The sequence below is a fragment of the Aythya ferina genome (assembly GCF_964211825.1).
Source record: "Aythya ferina genome assembly, chromosome: 10".
NCBI classification, from domain to species: Eukaryota; Metazoa; Chordata; class Aves; order Anseriformes; family Anatidae; genus Aythya; species Aythya ferina.
The window spans coordinates 1,728,129-1,750,103 of NC_140306.1; the positions used below are offsets into that span (position 1 = coordinate 1,728,129).

At 45.4% G+C, this 21,975-nt stretch overlaps 1 protein-coding gene across 8 annotated transcripts in view; it reads right to left on the bottom strand.

Annotated features, from left to right (window-relative positions):
* The window catches only part of ITPR1 (inositol 1,4,5-trisphosphate receptor type 1), a 160,876-nt gene that overhangs the window by 56,307 nt on the left and 82,594 nt on the right, over positions 1 to 21,975 (bottom strand). For 4 of the 8 annotated variants that reach the window (XM_084530751.1, XM_084530747.1, XM_084530746.1 and 1 more), the window contains 5 exons: positions 20,091 to 20,120; positions 10,000 to 10,035; positions 8,263 to 8,313; positions 4,890 to 5,022; positions 3,335 to 3,525 (listed from right to left, as the gene is read on the bottom strand). In XM_084530751.1, coding sequence (XP_084386877.1) covers positions 3,335 to 3,525; positions 4,890 to 5,022; positions 8,263 to 8,313; positions 10,000 to 10,035; positions 20,091 to 20,120 — 441 coding nt within the window. The remainder of the gene's footprint in view (positions 1 to 3,334; positions 3,526 to 4,889; positions 5,023 to 8,262; positions 8,314 to 9,999; positions 10,036 to 20,090; positions 20,121 to 21,975) is intronic. The other 4 variants (XM_084530753.1, XM_084530752.1, XM_084530749.1 and 1 more) reach the window with 3 other exon arrangements.

The following is a 21,975-nucleotide window of genomic DNA, read 5'->3' on the forward strand; positions in this document are numbered from 1 at the left end:
ATAGAATTTCAGAAAATCCACTCTGCAGGTTGCAGAGGTTGTGAAGCCCCACCTGATCTGCAAAACTCACAGGAAGAATACAGATTAGAGAAGGATCAGGATAAAAGACCACAGAGAGCACTGGGTTCATTTTCATAAGTGCACCTAGTTTCATAAGCATGTCTTGTTTCCATAAGCAGACAAAAAATTTTGCAGTGCTTTTTGTAGAAATAAAGTCTTACTAAATAAGAGATCATCACTCTGCTATACCATTATTAAATCTGTACTGCAGTGAAAGACTGCTTCATAAAAAACACCAGATTTGAAGCTGTGCAGGCTACTGACTGCTCTCCTGCAGGGAGTACTGCCTCTGCAGAATTGCTAACAGCTAGGTTTCACCCAGAGCCTTCGGTATTTTCTGGGTGAGCAGATATGCCAGCTCACTATGCGAAGAGAGAAAAGCTTGGTTACATGAATTTACTGTCTCTGGATGCCAGCTTAACTTGGACATCATTCAGCAATCACTCTGGGAGATAGAGAACAGAAATTGTGATTTTACTAAAGAGCAAACCTCCAAGTTCACTTTGATTCACCAGCGTCGAGCCAGCTGTTCTCCCAGAAATTAGGCTTTGTGGTTGGTGTTTTTCTGCATTAAAGTTTTATTTACTTGGCTTTCATGACTCAAATACTACTGAAAGATGAGAGAGCTGAGTAAGTGCCGCTCCTGACTGATGTTGTGGTAGTCTCCAAGGGCCCTGACTGTGCTGGAGATCGTGCAAGCAAAGCAGGGCCCCGGGGAACAGATTAACCAAGGCAGAGATAACCCAGGGAACATTGCGCACTGATAAACCTCTTTTTTGCCTTTTGCTATTAGGTTGCTGGATTGGGACCACTTGTTAGGATATTTTCAATAAAGTCTCCTCTGTGCTTCCCATGCATGAGTAAGAGCTCCTGGGTGTGTCAAGACCTCAGCCTTACACAGCATTAGCTGTAGGCATCAGAAAGCGATTTGGTTCCTAAAACACTCTGTACTCAAAAGCAACCAGGTCCATAATCCCCAACCCCTCGCTGTTCCATTACAGCACGTACACACATGGACAAAGCAACTCCTGGCTGCCCAGAACATTTTTCTCAAGGTAAAGGCAGCCACTAAGCACTTTTTCCTGAGTGGGAAAGGATGGAAAATAGTTTCTCTGGCTTGTCGGAAGTAACGTCTATAAAGGCAGGAGAGCAGCAGAAACTGGCAGGACCCTAACGCATGGGTGCGAGAGCTCTGCCACTTGCTGTAACCACCATATGACACAGCTCGCTCCTAACCACGTAATTATTTCACAGACTCCCAATTTGCAGCAATAGACAGCAAATGCAAACTTAAAAAACCCTTGCTTTTTGGTGAAAGAGGTGTCCCTGGACGTGGATGGAAGATTTCCCTGTTTGTTTTGACCCAAGGAGCTAAGAAGTCTGCTTCCAACTCTAACAACAATTCGTGCACAGCAGGGAAGTGACTCTGCTCACTCCATTAGTTCTGGGTTCCAGGACAAGCAAAGGCTCTCTCCATTTCAGGCTGGTGCAGAATTTGTTTTTCCTTCCAGCACAGCAGTGTGAGGTTACCTGAGGCTACCTGTGAGCGAAGAAGATGAAAGCTCAGCTTCCTTCAGATCTGAAGAGAGCAGGAAATTGAAAGGAGTGACTCTCCCCATGGAATGTTAATCCTGTCATTGTATTTTAAGATGACATGGGATTTTAAGTGCTTTGTTCCCACTTTGTCTTTTGCAAAGAAGCCTCGCTCTAGAGCACATGTACAGGGAAAAAAGAAGGTACTGATTACAGAGCCAAGAGATGAAGGAACCTGAAAAGATTCTCTCCCCTCTCAGCAGAAGTTTGTGCGAAAACAAGGTGGTGCTGCTGTAGATGTAGTTTAAGTTTTAATCATTATCATCAATTATAACCAGTCAGAACTCAGCCTCATGTTGCACTTGATCAAGTCTTACCACACAGTGCTACCCAGAGGAAAGTGCTGCTCTTTTGCACATCTCTGGTCAGGTTTTACACAGACCTTTTCTATAGCATTGAATCTGTTGCTGCTGGCAGGCCGGTTTTCCATCAGATCAACTCTCTCCACAGCTGCACAAGCCATACAAAGGAGGGGACAATCAGAGCTAACCAGAACGGGATGAGCTGTTTTGGCTAGAGCCCACAGTCACATTAGATCGAGCACAGCGTGGAGCACTGCCCCTGGCCTGTTCCACATTTATCACAGGAGCTGCCACAGAGGTCTAGCAAGAATAACGTTGCCATTGTGGTGGCTCTTAGCCACTGCAATGATACCAGAGACCGACCGCGTGCTTTGGGTAGCTTGGTTTTCAGGACATTAACAAATAAAGGACTGGGGAGTGGTTATATTGTACTGGGAACAGTGGGGCACGTATGTAAGATTTTCTTAGCTCTGTTTGTCCAAGCTCTTCTGAAAACTTTACCTGGATCCTGATTTAAGTACCTCAATAGTTGTTCCTCATTAGGTTGCACCACAGATAGTATCAAGTTGTAAGCCTAAATCTGTATGTGTATCAAATGCCTGAACATATTTATCTGAAAGTAACAACCTGTTGACCTGCTTAAACAAATCACTGATTGTCTTCTTCAGGTGTGAAACAAATGGCAGGAGGGTGAGGAAAGGGAAAACAACCTCTGGAAGAGCTATGCATAAGGACCGTTGTCCAGGACTGCTAGTATGCAGAACATACACAAAGTCAAAAGAATTAGATATTACATATTTAATAATCTTTGCAGTCGCATTTTTCTGTAATAAGGTTGTCTTTCTGTTTGGAAGAATACCATGTTTCTGAAATGCAACAAGTTAGTTGCTGTATGTTCACTAAAATCCATACCAGGTGCAGTTTGCATTTAGGGACACCAAATTTGTATTCAAAACACTGAAATGAAGTACAGCATGATAACAGAAGAACAGTGGTGGCCTGGAGTTTACCATGCAGTGATATTTTAAATTCTGATCTGAAATGTAAGACCTATAGTTGTAAAGGTCTCAAAGCATCTCGCAGTTGCTTCAACTTACACATAAAAGCAGTCATATTAACTTATGGTACAAAGCTGTTTTATTATACATTCATACCTCTGTATTGCCCTGGGAAATACCTCAATTACCTAGTGCCCATGCAAACATTTAATAAGTTAACTTTTGCATGGTAGACACTGATATTTCCCTTAATTACAGGTCAAAGATCATTTAGTCATTTCCCCTCCCATCTCCTTAACCTCGTCAGGTTTCCTGGATCTCAAAAATATTTCCCTTCCCGACATGTTTTAGTTATAAGGTTAATGTTTTCCATTTTCCTACCTGTATTGTAGTGTTCCCACCTTCCAGAAGGGCAATGGCAAGTAGGATACTCTCATGGAAGACTCTGTCACTGGTGGCATTCATGATGAGGTCTATGACCAGGTTGGATGCACCTTCTTTATCCAGATGACACTGGACATCTGCCAAACTCATCTCACCTCGGCTCATTGAACTTGATCCGGAGCTTCCTCCTATAAAGGTGATCACGACAGCCTGAGATTCAAATCTGCTACGCTACAGTGATGGCACCTCTCTCCTGGTTTAAATTATTAAGTATCCTGAATGGCACATGTTTATTAACAGTGATGAACTCAACTCCTAGAATTTCTGCAAGTGTTTTTAACTTAGAGCGTAGATGGGATGCATCATACGATGGGCACTTAATGCTGCTTTAATGTGTGCAAGGCTCTTAAGTCCTGAGGAAGAAAGCTTGGGCAGGCAAGCAGAAATAGTTCTTGCCACTATCACCCTCACTGCTAGCAGAAGCTGGAAGGAGGGCTGGTGTACCGAAAGAGGATTCTGGAAGCAGTATGGGTTCAGAGATACAAAGAGGTAAAAGCTCAGTGGTACCAGCGAAGTGATGGAGAAAAGGCAAGACAAATTCCAGCAGATGGCAAAGCCAACGCTATGCTTCTGTACAATTACAGAAGCATAAAAATTCATAGATGAAGCAGATCAAACAAGATAAAGCACACAAGATTTGGTGGAAGAGGCAGAAAGAACAAGAACTGAAGCAAAATGATCTAGAAAGCGAAAGAGTATCACAGCAGGCAGCACTATGCAAAGGCAAACGTAATTACAGCTCGACTTCAAAAAATGAGGGAGGGATTTTTTGTTTTGTTTGTTTGTTTCTGATCAGACCTGCCTTCAATGGGATTACCGACAGTCGTTAGAGGCAAAACCCACTGAATGGTGTTTGACGAAAACATGCCCAACTGACTTCTTTAGCAATGGTTTCAAATTAAATAAACTGCACTCTACAGTTGACTTCAAACCTGATTTTTGCTCATCCTACCCTGCAATCTCCCCGTAATGCAACAAAATGCTTTTGTTTTAGATATGGTTAATCTGACATCCCTATGAGCACATCTCCCAAGCATTGTTGCAAATATTAAATTGATCAGATTTCCTGAGTACATCCATTCAAAGCAAGACACCCCAAGAAAGTCTCTGGAAGGCATAAAAAAACCTCGGCCCGCTTAACTCTGAAGTATGTTCTCAAATGCAGTCAGGAAAACAAGAACACTACTCTCATCTGCGTAAGGAAAAAGCAGTTTACGTGATTAGAGACAGGAGAGCCATGTTCTGCTCGGCTTAAAGTGAAATCCCTCAAGGAGAGCTGAAACATCGGAGTTTCCAAAGCCAGGGAAAACGTGGGATTAAGAGTTCTTCCCCGACCGCCGTGGGTGATTTTGTTGGTGGTGGTGGTTTTCATTCGTTTTTTTTTTTGCATTTCACAGAAACAGACCAGCAAGGGAGAAGTCTGAGGGGAGAAGACTTGGACGTGCAGGACACCGAGGGGCCGCGCGGACGGACAGACAGACGCGCGTCCTACCTCCTGCCCCGGCCTTGCTGGCGCCGCCAGCCGAGAGGGGCCCATTGCCGAAGCTGGTGAGGCTCTCCCGCCGTCCTGCAGGCCGCACGTTGCCGTAGTAACGGTTGACCAAGACTTGCCTGAGGGCCTCCCCCTTGATTCAAAGAGGATAACCAAGTCATGATTCAGGTGCAGGGAAGAAACAGGCCAGCAACACGCGGTACAGGAGGAGTGCTGATACCGCAGCGAGGAGGGGGACCCGAGACCCTGGAGACTGGGGAAGATCCGCTGGGCATCTCCTGGGGTTCTCGGCAGGCTGGGACACCAGGGGTGTCAAACGGGGCTCAAGATTAGGGGTTCCCAGCACCAGAAACTGCTACAGTCCAGATTTTCCTCATGCTTTCTAGACAGATTTTATTTTCAGAGCGTTTTGTTTTTCAAATCGCGGACCATTGTCTGCCTTAAGCGTAAAAAAATAAATCTGCACAGCACCGAGATGAAATAAAGAGGCGGATCAGAGAAACGCTACTGTTAGAAATGGCTCTGTGGGCAAGCAGCCCCATCTCCTCAGCCCTTGCCTCTCCTGCTGCAGCACGGCGCTCCCCTCGCCCTCCCCGCCACCAGCCAGCGGGGACCCGAGCGCTCCCCGCCGCCCCCGGCTCTTTGTTCCCGGTCACGCCAGCAGTCAGCACCCGAGCACATGAGCCCGTGGGCACCGCGGGGCAGCGGTCCTCGGATAACCCCGGCGTCCCAGCCCCGTGCGGCCCCGGGGACACCCGGCACGGCTGCGCGAAGCACGCGCTGCTGCCGTCAGCAGAAGTCGGAGGAGATCCAAACAGCCCCCAGGTTGAACGTTAACCTGTGGGCCCTGCAACGCGCTCGCTGAGGTCTTCACAAGAATCCCCAGTAATATAGGGAGCGGCAGAAAAGCTGGCTGTGCCGCCAGCAGTAGGCAGATGCAGAAACGCTGCAGCTCGGTTAATAGATTTTTGCAAAGTCCTTGCGCATGAAGAGAGACAAGCGATTATTTTAACAGTGAGCTGCTGCTCTGCTAATGGGGGTGTGCTGTGACTGCAGCAGTGCCACCCTGAGCCGCTGCCGGAGAGGAGACACGGGATTTATTTCCTGAGGATTCCAAAAAATTTGAGCTTGGCAGCAGTGATTTCAGACAAAACGTGCTTGATGCTTATTTTCAGCTGGATTTCAAACCAAATTAGTAGTCTGGCTGTGGATTCAAAATGTCATCAGCTACAGGGCTCAATATTAGCTGTCAAACAAGGGAAGCCTTCCTCCTTAAACTTTCACAAGAGGCCTTTAAAACACACATAAGTAAAAGGAGCAACGCATATGTGTGCTAGCTGCCGCAGCCAGAGCCCAGTCCTGCCGCAGCCAGACTGCTTCTGAGATGAAGCCAGCACTCACAGAATGCCTTACACCCCAGCGCACTGGAAAGACAAAAAACCTGTCTGAAACTAACAATCCTCGACCAAATCGCTCCCAAGCTGAGGAAGCCCACCCATGGCTGCAGCTTGTGCCCTGGCAGCTAGGAGTTGCTCCCACCGCCCGGCAGGGTGAGGGCGGCAGCACAGGAGCTGCGTTTTACTAAATCAGATGGGGATGGGGAAATGACAGGGAGACGAGATGAAGATAAGCACTAAGAGAGCTTTCCAACCAGCTGCTTCCAAAAGGAAAAAAAAAAAAAAAAAAAAAAAAAGCAAGTTCTTTTGGAAGCAAAAGTAGAAGAAAACCAGTCCTTCTCCAAGGGGCACACACTTGCTGTCACTGCTTGGGCCAAACCGTGAACATGTGGCAGAGGCAAGAGACTAATTCCAGGGCCCCAGCAAACTCATCCCCGAGGAGCTACTTTGACTGACAACGACAAGATAGTGTTTAGTACATGCTGTAGTGCCTTACCCACTCTTTCTGCTCTCCGTCTGGCAGGTAAGGAAAGATACATGACAGAACAAGGCCAAGACAGGCAAAAAACCCCCGACATCTTAACTACATCTTTCTTCTACACGTGTACTGATTAGAGAGGAAACTTGATACTTACAGAGCCCCATGCCAAAACCAAGTCACAGCGGAGCTCTCCTGTTACCTTTTTCTCTTCTGTTAAGCTGACTAGCAGTTGTCACAGCAACTGGCATTTAAAAGCTGGAATTTTTACTACCTACTACAAAGATCAAAACGCACATCTGACTACAAGAACTGCTGTTTGGTAAGCTCCACCTCATCCCAAGTCCAGGAGGATAACTCAAGCTCGTGGGATTGTCCCTGGGCTTTCTAGGAGCAGAAGGCAACTTCTATGCTCAAAATGGTTCACATGAATGGGGAGACCTGAGCGGAGCTCCTGCTCCTCAGACAGACCTGCTGCACCTCTGCTCTCTGTGCCTGTGGTATACCCAAAGCAGGACAAGCAAGCAGAAAATACAAGTGGGAACACGTTATGAAGCATTTGCTGTTTTTAGTCTGAAAGCATGCTGATCCACAGTTTCAGAGGTTTGGCAATCCATCCCCGCATTCGATATCATTTAAAATTCTAACTGCGAATAAAAACTTCACCATTTACTATAAAATTATTCAAAAACACTGTGTTAGCTAATAAGTGTATGAAAATGTGATCAAAATAAAGGAGAAAAATGTTATTTAAGTAACGTTATAATTAATTCAGCTGCGCTGCTTGGCTTCAGAACAGTTCTTTAACCATCCTGTTACTGTTATACACCACTTTGATGCGTACAATATGCAAACAAATATCAGATGTTTGGCGGCAGCGAGAAAAATCAAATATGCTACCTAGCAGAATTCAGTTTCATCTGCATTCATCAGCAACTAACAGTAAGCAACATACAAACGGTATTAAACATATCAATAAAACAGATGCAATATACAGTTCAGGTGTTATCAGAAACCTGCTATGACCTTTAAAATGGGGAATTGTCAATAAAATTTAAGAGTGAAGCAGTTAGGAGTTGCTACTTTTCTGTTCTGAGCAACAAGAGCAGAATAAATGAAGAAATGTGCTAACAATGTTGATTTGGCAGCTTGATTGTTTATGAAGGGGGCAGGTAGGGCCAAAGCAAGCAAACTCCACAGGCACTGAATAATCTCACTGTAATTTTGTGATCATCACCAAAGGGAGTGCTTTAACAAGTGTGAACAGACTAGAGCAGGATCTGAGGTTTAATCCTGAGCAGCCAAGCACTTGCCCCTTCCACTGAACACAGCAGAAGGAGCCCCCATACCCTGTTTTGTAAGCACGGCTGCTAGTTTGGGATTTTCTAACAGACTGGCAAGCAGTTACCCACAGAAGTGTCTTACATGACTTAAACTTCACTGTTTAAAAGGAAAAGGCAGAGAATTAGTTCTGAATGTGCTTGACTCCTGTACATACCCTTCTATGATCCTCCAGTTGCCTCTGTGGTAGAGTTTGATCAAGCTCCTGCTGTGCACGCAGAAATTTCATTTTAAAGGAGAACAACACTAAAGAGACACTAACATCTTTGCACTCATGGGAAATATTAAGGGAAGTCACAGCTGAAAGCAACGGGGAGATGAGGAAGACCAACCGACAAGCTAACTAAATAAAACATCAGCCCTTAATTAGCTCCCATGGTACTTAACCAGTCTGCTCTGACACTCGCCAGCAGACCACCATGGCATGCACATATGCCAACACATTCTCAGGGACTTAAAGAAAACACACAGTCTACCTAATTTTACAGGTACCACACGACAGTTCAGGAACTCAAACCATGCATTATGCCCATGCATACATATACACATATACACACACGTACACATACAGACACCCCTTCCCCACTACACACACACACATTTCTGGTGGAAGTGGAGGCACTTTAACATGTCAGATTGTGGTCAAGGAAGTTCTTTTGAGACTGTGGAGGGCCTCTGACAAAACCCACACAGGGTTTTCATTCCAATGCCATGGACTTCAGCAGTAGAGGTTTCACTGATTTATTGAGAGAAGTCTCTTGGCACGTGCCTATTTCCAAATCAAGTCTCATATTTCAGATATTAGGCATGTAAAGGAAGCAAATTTTCAGGAACTTAGTACAGACTCGAACTTCCACTTTGGAAACCTTAAGTACTTCAAGTTCTCGTTCTTTAAAGCATTCTGGAAATGTAGAAATATTCTGAAACCACTCTATGAAGGGACCCATCTTAAACCAGGAGCCACCTTCTAGACATCTCAAAGTCATTCTATGACCACCGAGAGTTTCAGCTTCTGTTTAAGCACTATTCCACAAAAATTACAAGTACAAAGATTCCACAAAATTCATTTTTCTTTGTTATTTCAAAACATACATAAAAACTTCACACTTCAATATGTCAGAGAATCAGTGCCCTCCTAGATTAAGACTTCATTGTTGTTTCACTGAAAATTGCACAGATACAGCACCCAGATGTGAAATCTATCAATGCCACCTCCAGGTATCCCATTAATTCCAAAAGAATTTGAGATTTCGTAAATTCTCATGTTCTATTTTTGGCAAATCTGCCTTAGGCCAACCGATGCTGCTGGTGTGTCTCATAAATGAAATGTTCCTACCGATTCCAATTCACTACAGAGCTGGAAACCTTCTTGGTGTGAAGTGACAATTAGCAGTTTCAAACAGGACACCCAGCTGCTCTGGAATTATGAAAATTCCAGTAACTTCTTTTGTCATCTCTATTTCCTCAAAGGTTTTAAATATGTAAGATAAGGGGAAACCAAAATTCTTTATAGGGAATCGTAGAAATGAAGTCTTATCTTGCTGAAGAAGGGAGACTTGAGAGGAGACTTCTCAAAGAGTGCCTGCACTAAAAGCCTAAGACAAATGGCTAGAAGGCTTGTACTACCTCAGATACATTAAACCACTTGTCCGTTGGGTCCCTTACTTTGCAGCAACAAAATATTTGAGACTGGTTTACGTGTTTCTATGTGTTTTCAGTCTGTCTTGCTGATGCTGCATTGGACTCAAGCACTTCAACCGATCTGCTCATTTTTCACTGTCTATACCACTCAGACACACATATCACAGTTGTTTTTCTACCAACAAGACACTCCACCAGGACTACTTCAGAACACCAATATTTGCTGTTGTACAAATATAGGTGAGCGACACACCTCTACCGAGCTTTCCGTTTCTGGAGGTTGCGGCAGCTAGTTGAAAGCAAAATGCAGAAAAATTAGTCATTCTTCAAGATTCTTTCATCCCAACAGACATCTACTGGTCAACACACTTAGGGGAAGGGAACTAGCAAACCACTCAACTTCAGCTGAATCATCACAAATGAATTATGGCATAATTACCATTTACACCCTCCCAGCCACCCACCATGCTCCTAAAAGAGCTACATTTTGAAAATTTAGCAGGTATCCTTTGAACATCCCAAAACTACTTTGCATAAGCACAAAGGCACAAGCTAAAAGCTTTCGTTGCAGGTGCACACAGGCCTGCCACCCAGAAATAATGCACTTTTGGGCAGCTCGTTCAGACCACATACACAGCATCTGCGACTTGCACACGGTGAACATAGCACACGCATCCCCAGCGGGGAGGAGGAAGAAGCAAGTGCTGCATGTCACAAAAAGACTTCGAACGCTAGTTAAAAATGGTTCCCATGGATTCCCAGCTATAAACCTATTTTTCCTGAGATAACAGATATGTAATACAGTACCAAACATGAACAATGAAATAAGCTTAATGGTGACGGTTTTTCAAATTTAATATGCTGATCATCACATTGAAACAGATAAAGACAAGCAACTTTTATCAAGTAGAACTTAGACATACAACAGAGACCCAAGCATTCAAATCAAACTGCCTACTTAATCGTGGGTAAATTGATTTAACTTCTCAGGAACATACGCTAAGAAATAAGACTCTGACGATACAGCAATACCAAATTAAGTCTGCAGCTGATTGCCCATGTCTGCCTAGAGGGCACACGAACTAGACAGAAAAATCAAGCATAGGCTGGGAGAGCGACCGTGGTGGTTTAACCCAATATCCGCTGTAGCCTGGGAAACGCAGAGCAGAGAGAGGAAGGCTGTTGGGATCCGAGAGGCTAAATATGGAGAGATCCTACTTCACGGGAAGGAGCCGGAGGAGCGAGCCCTTCCCTTGTGGTGCTCTGTGGGCAGGGGCTCCTTGGCCAGGAAGAACCGCTCTCCGTCCTCCTCCTAATGGACTTTCCTCCTGGCTAATTCACGCGGCCTTTGGTACGCCGTTTCCTTGCATTGTCACCTCTCCTGGAAACTTCTCAAGCATGCAAACCATTTCTTTCTTGGCTAAACTGAAGCACAGAGCATTTAAGCCAGGGGATCAAAAGTTAACAGGAAGCCCCACATTCATGCAGAGGAACACACAGTTCCTGCACATCGCGCCGTGCTGAGTACACCCTTGGCTGCTTGTAGGCTGGATACTGGGAAAGCCACATCAAGTCATTAGGGAGTCTGGGCACAGTGTTCTGACACTGCCAGGACAACTTGCTTCAGAGAAAAGCAAAAAAACACCTCTTGTGTTTAAGTTTATCAATTACAGCACATAAATTGTGCGTAGCTCTGTAAGAGAAATTGGGCTCCTTGGGAGGTCAAGTGGATATGACTGCAGCAAGATGATGGACTGGACTTGGGATTCCTAATGAAAATGACCTTATTCCCAGACTTATATTGTGACCCCAAATTAATCAAACTTGCATGTACATTTTGGGGCTGAAAACCAGCAGAGATGAAGAATCAGCGCTGAATTAGTTTGATCTTTTCAACTTAAATTGAAGAGGGGAAAAGTAAACATTCCAGTTTGCAAACTCCTGCGCCTTCCCACTTTAGCACAGACAGCATGTATAAATAGATCAGCATGTCAGGACCAGCCTCACAAACTCATCTGCAAGCAGAAACCACTGGCCTTGGCAAGGCTCTGATGGATCATTCAAAATTACCGTAGCTTTCAGCAATCTTTCAGTAAGAACATACACTCCAAATATTGAAATTGTTAATTCTTCACATCAAAATGGGTTAAAACAGGAAAGAATTACTCAGCTATAGCTACTGTGCTGTTCTTTACGCCATCCTTTGTACTGCAAAAGCACAATATTAGCTTACGTTTTACAAGAAGGATTGAATAGGGAGAGTAGACTGAAGCAGTAATTTTGCTAAATTTCTTGTGCCTCCATATACCTCAGTTCTGCACCCAAAAGAAAAGTGACAGTTCTGGGGGGAAGGGGCAACAGGGCAGTAAGCTCAGGGACCAGGAAGACACTTCACTCGGAGAGGCCAGGTGAGCGGCACGCATGAAGCGGGCGGCTTTTAAACTGAAATGTAATGGGCGGCAGGGTCAGAGAGGAGCACGATGTTTTTCCTTTTCACTAGCGGTAGCAAAAGTTCCTTTCAATTTGCTGTACAAAAACCCTCTTCCTTTTAAGTTTCCATTCCCACAAGGCTGGCAAATAAACCACTCATCATTAGCCATAACAGGAGAACTGCAATTTCTTTGACCTGTCGGTGACTGTAATGCCTCTAACATCCATTTCCCCAACACGGGCTGCGCGTGTTTCCCAGAATGGTCTTTATCTGACTCAACACTGGAGGTGCCCACCTCAAAAACCACCACAGCAAGCGACAGCTCAAGCCTGAACTCACTTCATCTCAACGACATATGGAAGAGGTTTTTGTCTTTTCTATCTGGTTTTGAAGAAGGTATAAATGTTTTATTTTCATTTGCATTAAAAATATAAAAAAATCACGATGAAAGTTGCCTAATGCTGCCTCTCACGGAAAATTCAGACACCTAGCACTGGGGATAAAAAAAAGTGAAAATGGTTTGAGGAAATGCAGAAAGATTTTCATTTAGGTTGGAAGCCCCAGGACTGCTTTTCTCATTATTTTTTTAAACTCAACTATGTAGTAAACATCTAGAACAGAAGTGCTGAAAAGGCCTGACACACATTTAAAAGGCAGGCAGAGGCTCCAGTTCACATAGATGGGGTCTCCTCCAAGTAACGACTTCAGCAATCGACTTCAGCAATACAGGACAGAAAACAGCTCTGATTGTAAAGTTAGAAATGTGTGGAAAAGAACCTTATCAGAAAAAGCTGCACGTGTGTGAGCACACACATACAAACACTAAAAAAAAAAAAAAAAAAAAAAGTGATCTTTTTTTCTTCAGCCTCACGGAGCTTTGAAATTTTGACCAAAAAATGGATAAAACTGCACCCTGAAAGCAGAAGCCTCCTCCATTTCCACCCTCTCTAAGTTCAGAGGACTGACAGGTGGCAAACCCCCGGCTGTTTAACTTGCCCAGGCCGATGCCGCTTTCCAAAGCACCTCACCTCTCCTCTGGGTCATGATCAATGAAGCAAACATCACTGTGAAGGAGTTTGGGCAAGCTGTGTTTATTTGGCGTGGTGCAGAACTGGGAGATGCCCTGCGTTGCTCAGGAAGCCGGGTTACATCGCCGAATGGTGCCTTCTGGCCCTGAAAGCTGGGAATGCAGGAACTGACCCAACTCCCCGCATATGGCATCTCATTATCGGGGTGGCGAGCAGAGAGATCTGGCATTGAGGAGGAAAGAGGGGAAAAACAACTACAGTCAGCTAGCCAACATTGTGTTGGGCTGCCGATAGCTGGGTTGTGTATCCAGATGTAAAGAACTACGGTAAAGATCTCAGAGACAACATGCTCAAACCACTGCCCCTGGCTTCTCTGCCTTAACTGTCATGGTATCAGCTGGAGACCCAGCTGGGACAGGCCTTTTGGGTACCATCCTGGCAGCCCCTCTCCACTGTGTTCCTCCCTTCTCTGAATTCCTCTCCTCTCCTCTCTGTGGAACACATTTAGTACAGCTCTTGAAACACACAAAGCAAAAGTGAGATGCTGCCCTCCTACCACCTCTCCCGACTGACGACACCAGACAGAACAAGTCATGCTGCTGGGCTTGGCAAGTTTGCAGTAGCTGTGGGTAACTCTGCACAGGTTACTTGCGAAGCCTCCTTCACGGGGCCAACGCTGTTACCTCGCAGAACCAAGAAAAGGGCTGGGTGGCAAAGTTCTAGCCTCTACAGATGATCTGTGGGTGTGTCTGTCAAACACGTACTTGACTTGCCATGGGTAAGTTTCAGGACAGCGGGGAATAACTGGGACCCAAGAGCACTGAACCTGTTTGCCGAACATCCCACATGGCAGCTTTCCCCTGTAACGACCCATGCTGTGCAGCGTATTTTTAGCAGGTGCCGGAGGGTTTTACCCTGCCTCGATTACGAGGCGGTGCAAGCTGTGCAGCAGCTCGCTGTCAGGGCATGGGCTCCCCTTGCAGGAGCTGTGGGGGCTTTCCAGGGGCACGGGCAGCCCCCGGCTCTGCCCCAGCCCTGCCGCAGCCTCGTGGCAGCACAGCGCCTGCACCCAGCACAGGGACGTGGCTGTCCCCGGCAGGAGCAGTGCTCACTTTCTTTTTTTCTTTTTTTTTTTTTTCCTCCCCTCCCTTATCTCAGGGAATTTGCAGAGCCTTTGTGCAGTGCCAGACGATGAGGTGGGAATTTTGGCGTAAGGACCGTCAGCGGCTGGACTGAAAGGTCACCGAGATCTGCCCGCGGGACTTCCTTCTTTAACTTTCCAGAGTTTTCAGTCAAAGCAGTGTGTTTTACTTGGGCGGGGGCTTCCCTAGAGCTAGAGACCTCAGCCTCTGATATGCCACTGACCTTCACTGGCAATGCAATCCCACTTGCTTCTCTTAAACACTCGGTCCTGCAGGTCTCTCACGGTAACTGAACATATGAAGGACTACCTTCTCTACACATCCTACATTAGTATTTTTAATTAACTAGAAAGAGGGTGCAAATTTTTGTTGTTATTTTTACAAATAACTGTAAGAAAAGTTCCAGTCTCCTTTTCCAAAGAGCTTACCAATTCTAGTTCCAGTTTGTGCAATAAAAACAGTCCAAAGATTGCAGGATTTCTGAAGGAAAAAAATATAAGGCAGCCCACAAAAATTTATTAGAGCCTGCATTTCCTCTACTTGAGACATAACAAGTGAAGCACTGTCTAAGTGCAAAATACACAAGAGAGATGACTGTCGTATGAGCTCTCTCTGCAAAGAAAATTTAAAACTGCCTCTCTCCAGCACTCAGGAGGTTAAGAAATTTTCCAATTCCAATCAAAAGACGTACAAAGTAGCCTATATTTTGCACCTTGCTCAGCCACTACAGCTTTGTAGTTTATCATTGATAAACAGCACAGTAAAGGTTACTTCTTCAGTCAATCCCCTTTGAACCTGAATTTTCGCTTCCCTTTTTCACCTAGTTGAAACCTCAAGAAAAAAGCGAAGAGGTAAGAAAACCAAAAAACCTATATTGAGTGGGTTTTTGCAGGTGTATTTTGCTGGTTATTGTTTCATCAAGCTGTATAAAGTACCATTGCTGAATTAAAAAAATGTAAGTGGGGTTTTACTTGATCGTTGGTTTTTTTTTGTGTGTGTGTTTGTTTTTTACTTCAAATCCTGCACATCCTCAGTACCACGTAATGACAATGGAAACTCAGGGTGTTCCGGGCGTTTTGCTGGGCTTGATCTTTCAGGCTCTTGCTGGCTCTCTGCAGCCAGGGGCCAGCCAGGGACAGCTCGGGGCAGGACGGCTCCGGCACGGCTCTGCGGCGGCTCTGCAGATGGACGCAGCGTGACAGAGCTGCCTGCCCTCACCCCTCGCCCACGGCCAGCCCCTCCGAGCCACGCAGGGACCCCACCTCAGGGGAACGTCTTTATCACGAGAGGCAGCGGTGCACACACGCTGCGGCACCAGCGGAGGCTCGGCTGCTGGCAGCCGCGGGCCGAGGTAACTGTAAACAGCTCCACCACGTTTATTGGCAATCGCCGCTGAAGGTCACACATCAGCAGCGGGCCTAAATTCCAGGAAAAAAAGCTGTTCTTATGTAACTGCTGCCTGAATGTTGGCAGGTGCCCAATGGAGCAGTTCGCTGCAATGTGGCTGGGAGGGGAAAAAAAAAAAAAAAAAAAAAAAAAAGTAAAAAGTAGGACATCTCCCAGCCCCATTCAGCATCCTGAGCATGCCACCTGCAGGTCAGCGCTCACACTTCTCTCCTTTTCAGTCCACAAAAATATTAAAATTTCTCTCAGACGCATGTGTTTTGGTGCCCGAGACGTGCGGAAACTGGGCCGTGCTGTCCCCAGACACCTGTCTGGGCAGAGAGCGGCCCTGCAAACAAATGCCCGATGCAGAGGGAAATGTGCTGCTGTCCTCCGGGATCACAGGGAACCCGAGGTGGAGTTCACCATCCCAACGCGGCTTCTGAAAAGCTGCAGAATCTGCTTTTGCATCATGTTTGGATATTTGAGTGGATTAGGGATTAAATTAAAAGTCAATTAAGCCGTTGTGCCCAATTACAACTGAGGGTTAGTTATCACTCTTGTGTAAAGATTCACACTTGGTGGCTCTTGAAAAATTTAGCTTGGTCCTGGACCTTCTCTCTGAAAGAGCAGCATTGCCAACAGCTCCACCAAGAACAAAGTCACCCCAGTGCAAGCCCAGTGAGGAGTAACTTAAAGACTCAGCCCAAAGGCTTTCACAGGGAACACGCCAGCACCGTGCCTTGGGGAGTTCTTCACTACCCGAGACACCTGCCCAGAGCCAATGCTAAGACCCCTCTACTGAGCTCTGCAGCCCCAAACATCAGCCTGATACCATCAGCAGCTCTGCAGCAAGCCAAAGGACAAGCTCTGAACAAAGCACGCCCTAAGGTCACGACAAAACCCAAAGCAACACTGGGCTTCGCTGATTTCATTTGTTTTAATTAAAACAAATCATGCTTTCCCTCAATCTTTCAAGATACCTCTTCTACTGTCTGTTTTAATACCAGTCTTATGCAGACCCTGTGCTGAAGGTCTGTGAACTTTCAGGCTTTACAGGAACCAGAATGCTTTGGAAATGCTGCAAGAATGACTTTCGTTTTTAATGCATCATAATTTCTGTCCCCAAAATAAGCATTCGACAGGAACCCTGCTGCAATACGGGATGCTGCAGAGCTTGGAAAACATCTACAAAGGCTTAAAAATCCTACTGGGATATTTCTGCCAGAACAGATCATGGTCCTCAGCCTACATTAGTAAATGTTAAAAACAAACAACACTATACCACTTCTCAGAAAACTCCAGTTCCCTCCTCTCCCTCCTTTTCAGGAGTGACACCAAAAGCAAATTCAGGATAAATCCCTCCTTAGAAAGCACAGGGACTAGGCAGAGTACAAGCAACAGGATCAAAGCGTGCTTGTTGGTCCCTTCATTTCCACAGCATCCAGCACTGCAGATACTCCAGACAGCCGCACGCTCAGCCGGCTGTCACAGAGGTATGTCGCCCCGCGGCCCTTTACGGTCCTTCCTGTTCTGCAGGGGATTTCCTACTGCCAAGGTGAATTCCAGTATTATTCACCCAGCTAAAAGGGCACTCCCTTTCTGCACTCTCAGAACTTATAAAGAGAAAACTGGAGTTACAGTCTCTCTTATCTATCCTAACTCTCAGCAACAAATGCATGCACCTTCCATCATTTTCATCATCACAGAGATCACTGCAACTGGGGCTCGCCACGCGCTGAAATTGCCTCTCTGTAAAGGAGTATCAGATGTGTAGCTCTATCTAGGATCACAATCACATACTCTGAAGTCATGCAACTATGCCATAAAACAGCTACTTTATTTGAGTTTTACCCCGAGGAATAAGGAGCATTTCAGATGATCAGAAAGATTAAGTTGTGCAGAGTTTGACGGGGAGGGAATTTAATAACTTTTTACTAACACTAGAGATTTCTGTGTTCTTTGCCCTAAATGTTTACTGTTGCCAGGGGTGAGAAGCTAAAAAAAAAAAAAAAAAAAAAAGGGAACACCAGGATTTCCTTTGAAAATTGTCAGTGGTTCTAAGCCCTGTCTGAATTCCTTCCTATAAGCAGCAGGGCTCATTTCCGATGGTTATAAACACACCTGCTCCCTCCGTGCAGCTGCTCCACTGAGGAGCAATAAAGTTCCTCCTTTGCAGCCTCCAGACGAAATCCTAAATTGCTCCACACTCTTTGGCTGATTTATTGCAGGCAAAGACAGTGCATTACAGCCAGAAACTAAACGGGAAAGAGCTTCACATTATGACTTAATTTGCAATTAAACAATTCAACGTTCTGTCTGAAGTTTCTCCAAGATGAAATTATGTATGCTATTCTTGGAAGCCGAAGCACTGTGCAGTCGGAGGGGTCTAGCACCTGACATCAACGCTGAGGCACTACAGGGTTTTTGTTCAAAACCAGGGCACATCACTGCTATGTGATCCCCAGATAAAGGGGTGGGTCTGGGGGGCATGAAAATTAGTTAAAAAATGTATGTAGAGAAGGAGACAAGGCACCTCTGCAGCTATGTAATCCTAAATTTGGATGAGACCCAGAGAAACATGAGGTGTCTCACACGGACAGGCCAGAGGCGACGGCAAGGCCGCATGCGGGTGTCCCGCATGAAACAGGGACCTGCAGGACACGGCCGGGCCCCTGCTCTCCACTGCCTGCCCCTGTTATATCCGCACACTATGAGCAGAAAGTCTCCACAGCTGATTGAGTTTTTCACTGAAAGTGAAAGCAGTGATGGGAGATTTATGAAGTTTCTCTCAGGAGAGGTGTCACAGCCCCAGGCTGGGCCTGCTGGGCGAGGGGACCAGGCTGGCTCAGGGAGCGGCAAGGCAGGGGCCTGAGCGTCCCAGCACTGCTGGGGTAAAAACACCACAAAAAAGTCACAACCCCAGTTTGTTCTCATGAGGAACTCGGTTCCTTCCTTCCCTCAAAAGCCTCACTTAACAGGAGAAAAGCCTTCAATACAATGCCAGGGGATGTGTATGCTTTTTGGTCTATTTTTGTAACAAATCTGTTAGACTTCAATTATTATTTTGTTCTCAGTGTTAAGTTTATACTGATAAATTCAGCTGATTGTCATCAAAATGTATATATTCTACAGTAAGCAACTTACAGCATATTTCATTATCTATTCTACCGAATGAAGAGGAGCAGCATTGGAAGTGGTTGAATTTTGTTCCATACGAAAGGTTGGCTTGGGAGAGAACACAGGAAGCAAACCACAACAGGGAAAATACTTCTTTTTTTTTTTTCCTGGTATTTCAGTAAAATAAGGTGCCAGTCAATCACTTTCTCAGCATTATACATTTATGCAAAACGTATCTCAAATTTAGCACCCACACTCACATTTTGGAGCTGCAGGAGGAAGTTGCTGCAGCTCAGCTCGCTCACCCCAGCCCGTGCAGTGGTGCCCGAACAAAACACACCACTTTTAAAAGTCTTTAGAAAGCTTCAGTCCAGTTACACTGAAAGTTCTCATTCACATACAGCTTTTCTGCTTGTAGAATGACTACATGTAGCACAAACACGGACCGGGCTGTTGCAGTGCCAGCTGAAGGCACGCTTTTCACAGCAGGAAGCTTTTCACCCAGACTGGTAATTTTCATAGAGTTACACCACCTCACTTTCACAACATGTCCTAACGTTTTACGTGGCTTTATGCACCAAACCTGACTAAGAAGCAACAGGAAAGACAGCTCGCTGTTCTGGGGAATAGCATGCCTGTCACCTTTTTCGGTAAGGAAAGCGAGGCAGCCTGTACACCAGGGCACAGCCCTCACGGGCACCCTGTGTGCCATGCCTTGGGAAGTGAGTAATGGCTCTCACCAGGCAGCGAGCAGAGACAGCTCACGCGGGCCCTTCTCCAGCTGGCTTCTGACAGGTTCTTCCAACTTATACAGGAATGCCATTAAAAAAGTCAGTATTTGGTTTTCCAAATAGCTGAAAGGACCTGTTCGCAGATGACAGGGGTATCACGGCGCAGTGCTGAACACTGACATTTTAATGGTGCTTACGGCAGTTCGTATTCCAAAAGCACTCAGATCTGGTCCTAAACTTTATGAGAACTATTATGGTACCAGATGATTGCAGACTGCCAGAAACTGTAACTGCCTTTGGACTAATATTCTAAGTAATGACATATGGAATTAGTTAGGGTAACTATTCCCAGCATAGACACACGGCAGACTGAAAACTCAACTAATTCACTGACACAGGCATACAAATCAGAAAGCTCCGTGCTGAAGAGACAACAGGACAAATCACAGGGCTACTCATAAAACAAACACCATAGAAACAACACCGTAGAAGATAAATAAAATTAAAACCTCAGCATTATCCAATTCAATGGTAATCTGCTGGAAAAGAAAGAGGGGGAAGAATTGAAAGCAAGCATTAGTAAGAGAAATTACAGATACATTTCACGTTAGGATCTTATAAATCATTTAACACTTTGATACTGTAACCCAACACTGTGCATATTTTACAGTCAGCACCAGCAATGCTTGCAGGCGGCTGGGCTGCGGCGCGTTCGGGCCCTGACAGCGCTGGAAGTGCCGCGCCAGGGAGCTCCGCAGACAGGATGCGCCCGGCTTTGTTCCTGCGCCAAGTGACAAACCCCGCGGGCTGGCTGACCGAGATCCAACGGCGTCACCCTTGGGCCTAGGAGTCATCGCTAGCGTGAGCTGCAAGCAGCAGTGAGAGTCCAGAAGCTGGATTTCCAGTTTGGGAAGAGAAGTGGAATTTTAAACACTAGAGCTGCATTTTGGGCTAATCATCTGACAGACAGCAGAAAGATGTGCATGAATGACATGTTTCAGCAAAGTAAAAAACTTGGGTCTAGTCTACACTGTCAATGTAGTAAAGTTTTCAGCATATTAAATATACCACAGTATGCTACCCATCGCCGAGAGCCTGAGTGCATGCCAAGACTAGGAGTCTTTAGCAATATGTAAAACTTCAAGCCTTCCCACAGGCTTCTGTACATCTGTGTTCTCACCACGTTTTTTGCATGCTGCTAAGGAATCCCAGCTGTTTAATGAAGGCCTTAGCTAATGGGATCAGACAACACTGCATTCTCATTACGCTTCCCACCTACAAAAGGGACAAGCACACGGGCCAGAGGGTGTGGTATTTTTACTATTTGTGCTGGAAGATTAAGTGTGAGAGGAGGAGTACGATCTTTTTATAAATCAGATTGTTCCAGCGAGTACCACGCAGCATTACAGGAAAATCACATGCCATGCCAAAACTTTCCTTGCACTCTGTTGCTGAACACTGCTTTGAAGTGACTGCTGTCAGTTCTGGGAACATCTCACCTACACAGCACGGCCTGGGTGGTCGATATCCTGGTCACAGGAACGAGCTTTGCCGCCTGTACCTTATGCAGGGACTCCTGTATTTACATCCAGTGTGTACGATTTTCTTTCTTTTTACACTTCTGGATGATTTTAAAAGCAAAGGTATTGCCTTTTAAGTGGTGACTAAATACAGTTATATGAGTCACAGGGGAGAATAAATATGACTGCACTTCTCACAGCCAGACAGTAGAAGCTGTCCTACTACTACTAGCAGTCTATCTGTAAGCAATCAGTTGCTTTTTCATATTCAGAAATCTACTTCACAAGCAAGCATATTCTTATCTCACATTATGTAACTGATCTGCTGTTTCAGAAATTAATGCATTTTCTACTTTGAAGACTGAGATTCTTGTAGGATTCTCCTTAGTCTGAATGATCTACTAGCTCCATCTTCTAGGAGTACTGCTTTACTCGTTAGCAAAAAAAAATAAGGAACTCTTGTAAATGAATTTCCATTTAGAAAAATGAACTGTTCTATCACATTAAAAACTCAAGGCTCGAATTTGGGTTCTGTTCATGTATAAGATCAGCCACCACTTATACTATATTAGCTAAGCTGACCTTAGAGGGCCTCTTTAGCTGTTTCTAATGGGAGAATGTACACCGATACATTTACTAACAAAGTGCGAAACCAAATCTATGATTATGTTTAATCTTTTACATCCCACTGCTTTGGGCAAGAGAAGGCATCAGCACTCAGCACTTCTGAAAGGGCTCATCCAGCACAACTCCCTCTTGCTGGAGCAGCCTAACTGCTGCTGGCTCCGGCTTGTCCCCTAACAGATCTGACTTGTGCCATACTGCAGATGTCTTAATAAAGGGACATGGGGCTGAAGGCTTCCAGCTGCAGCCA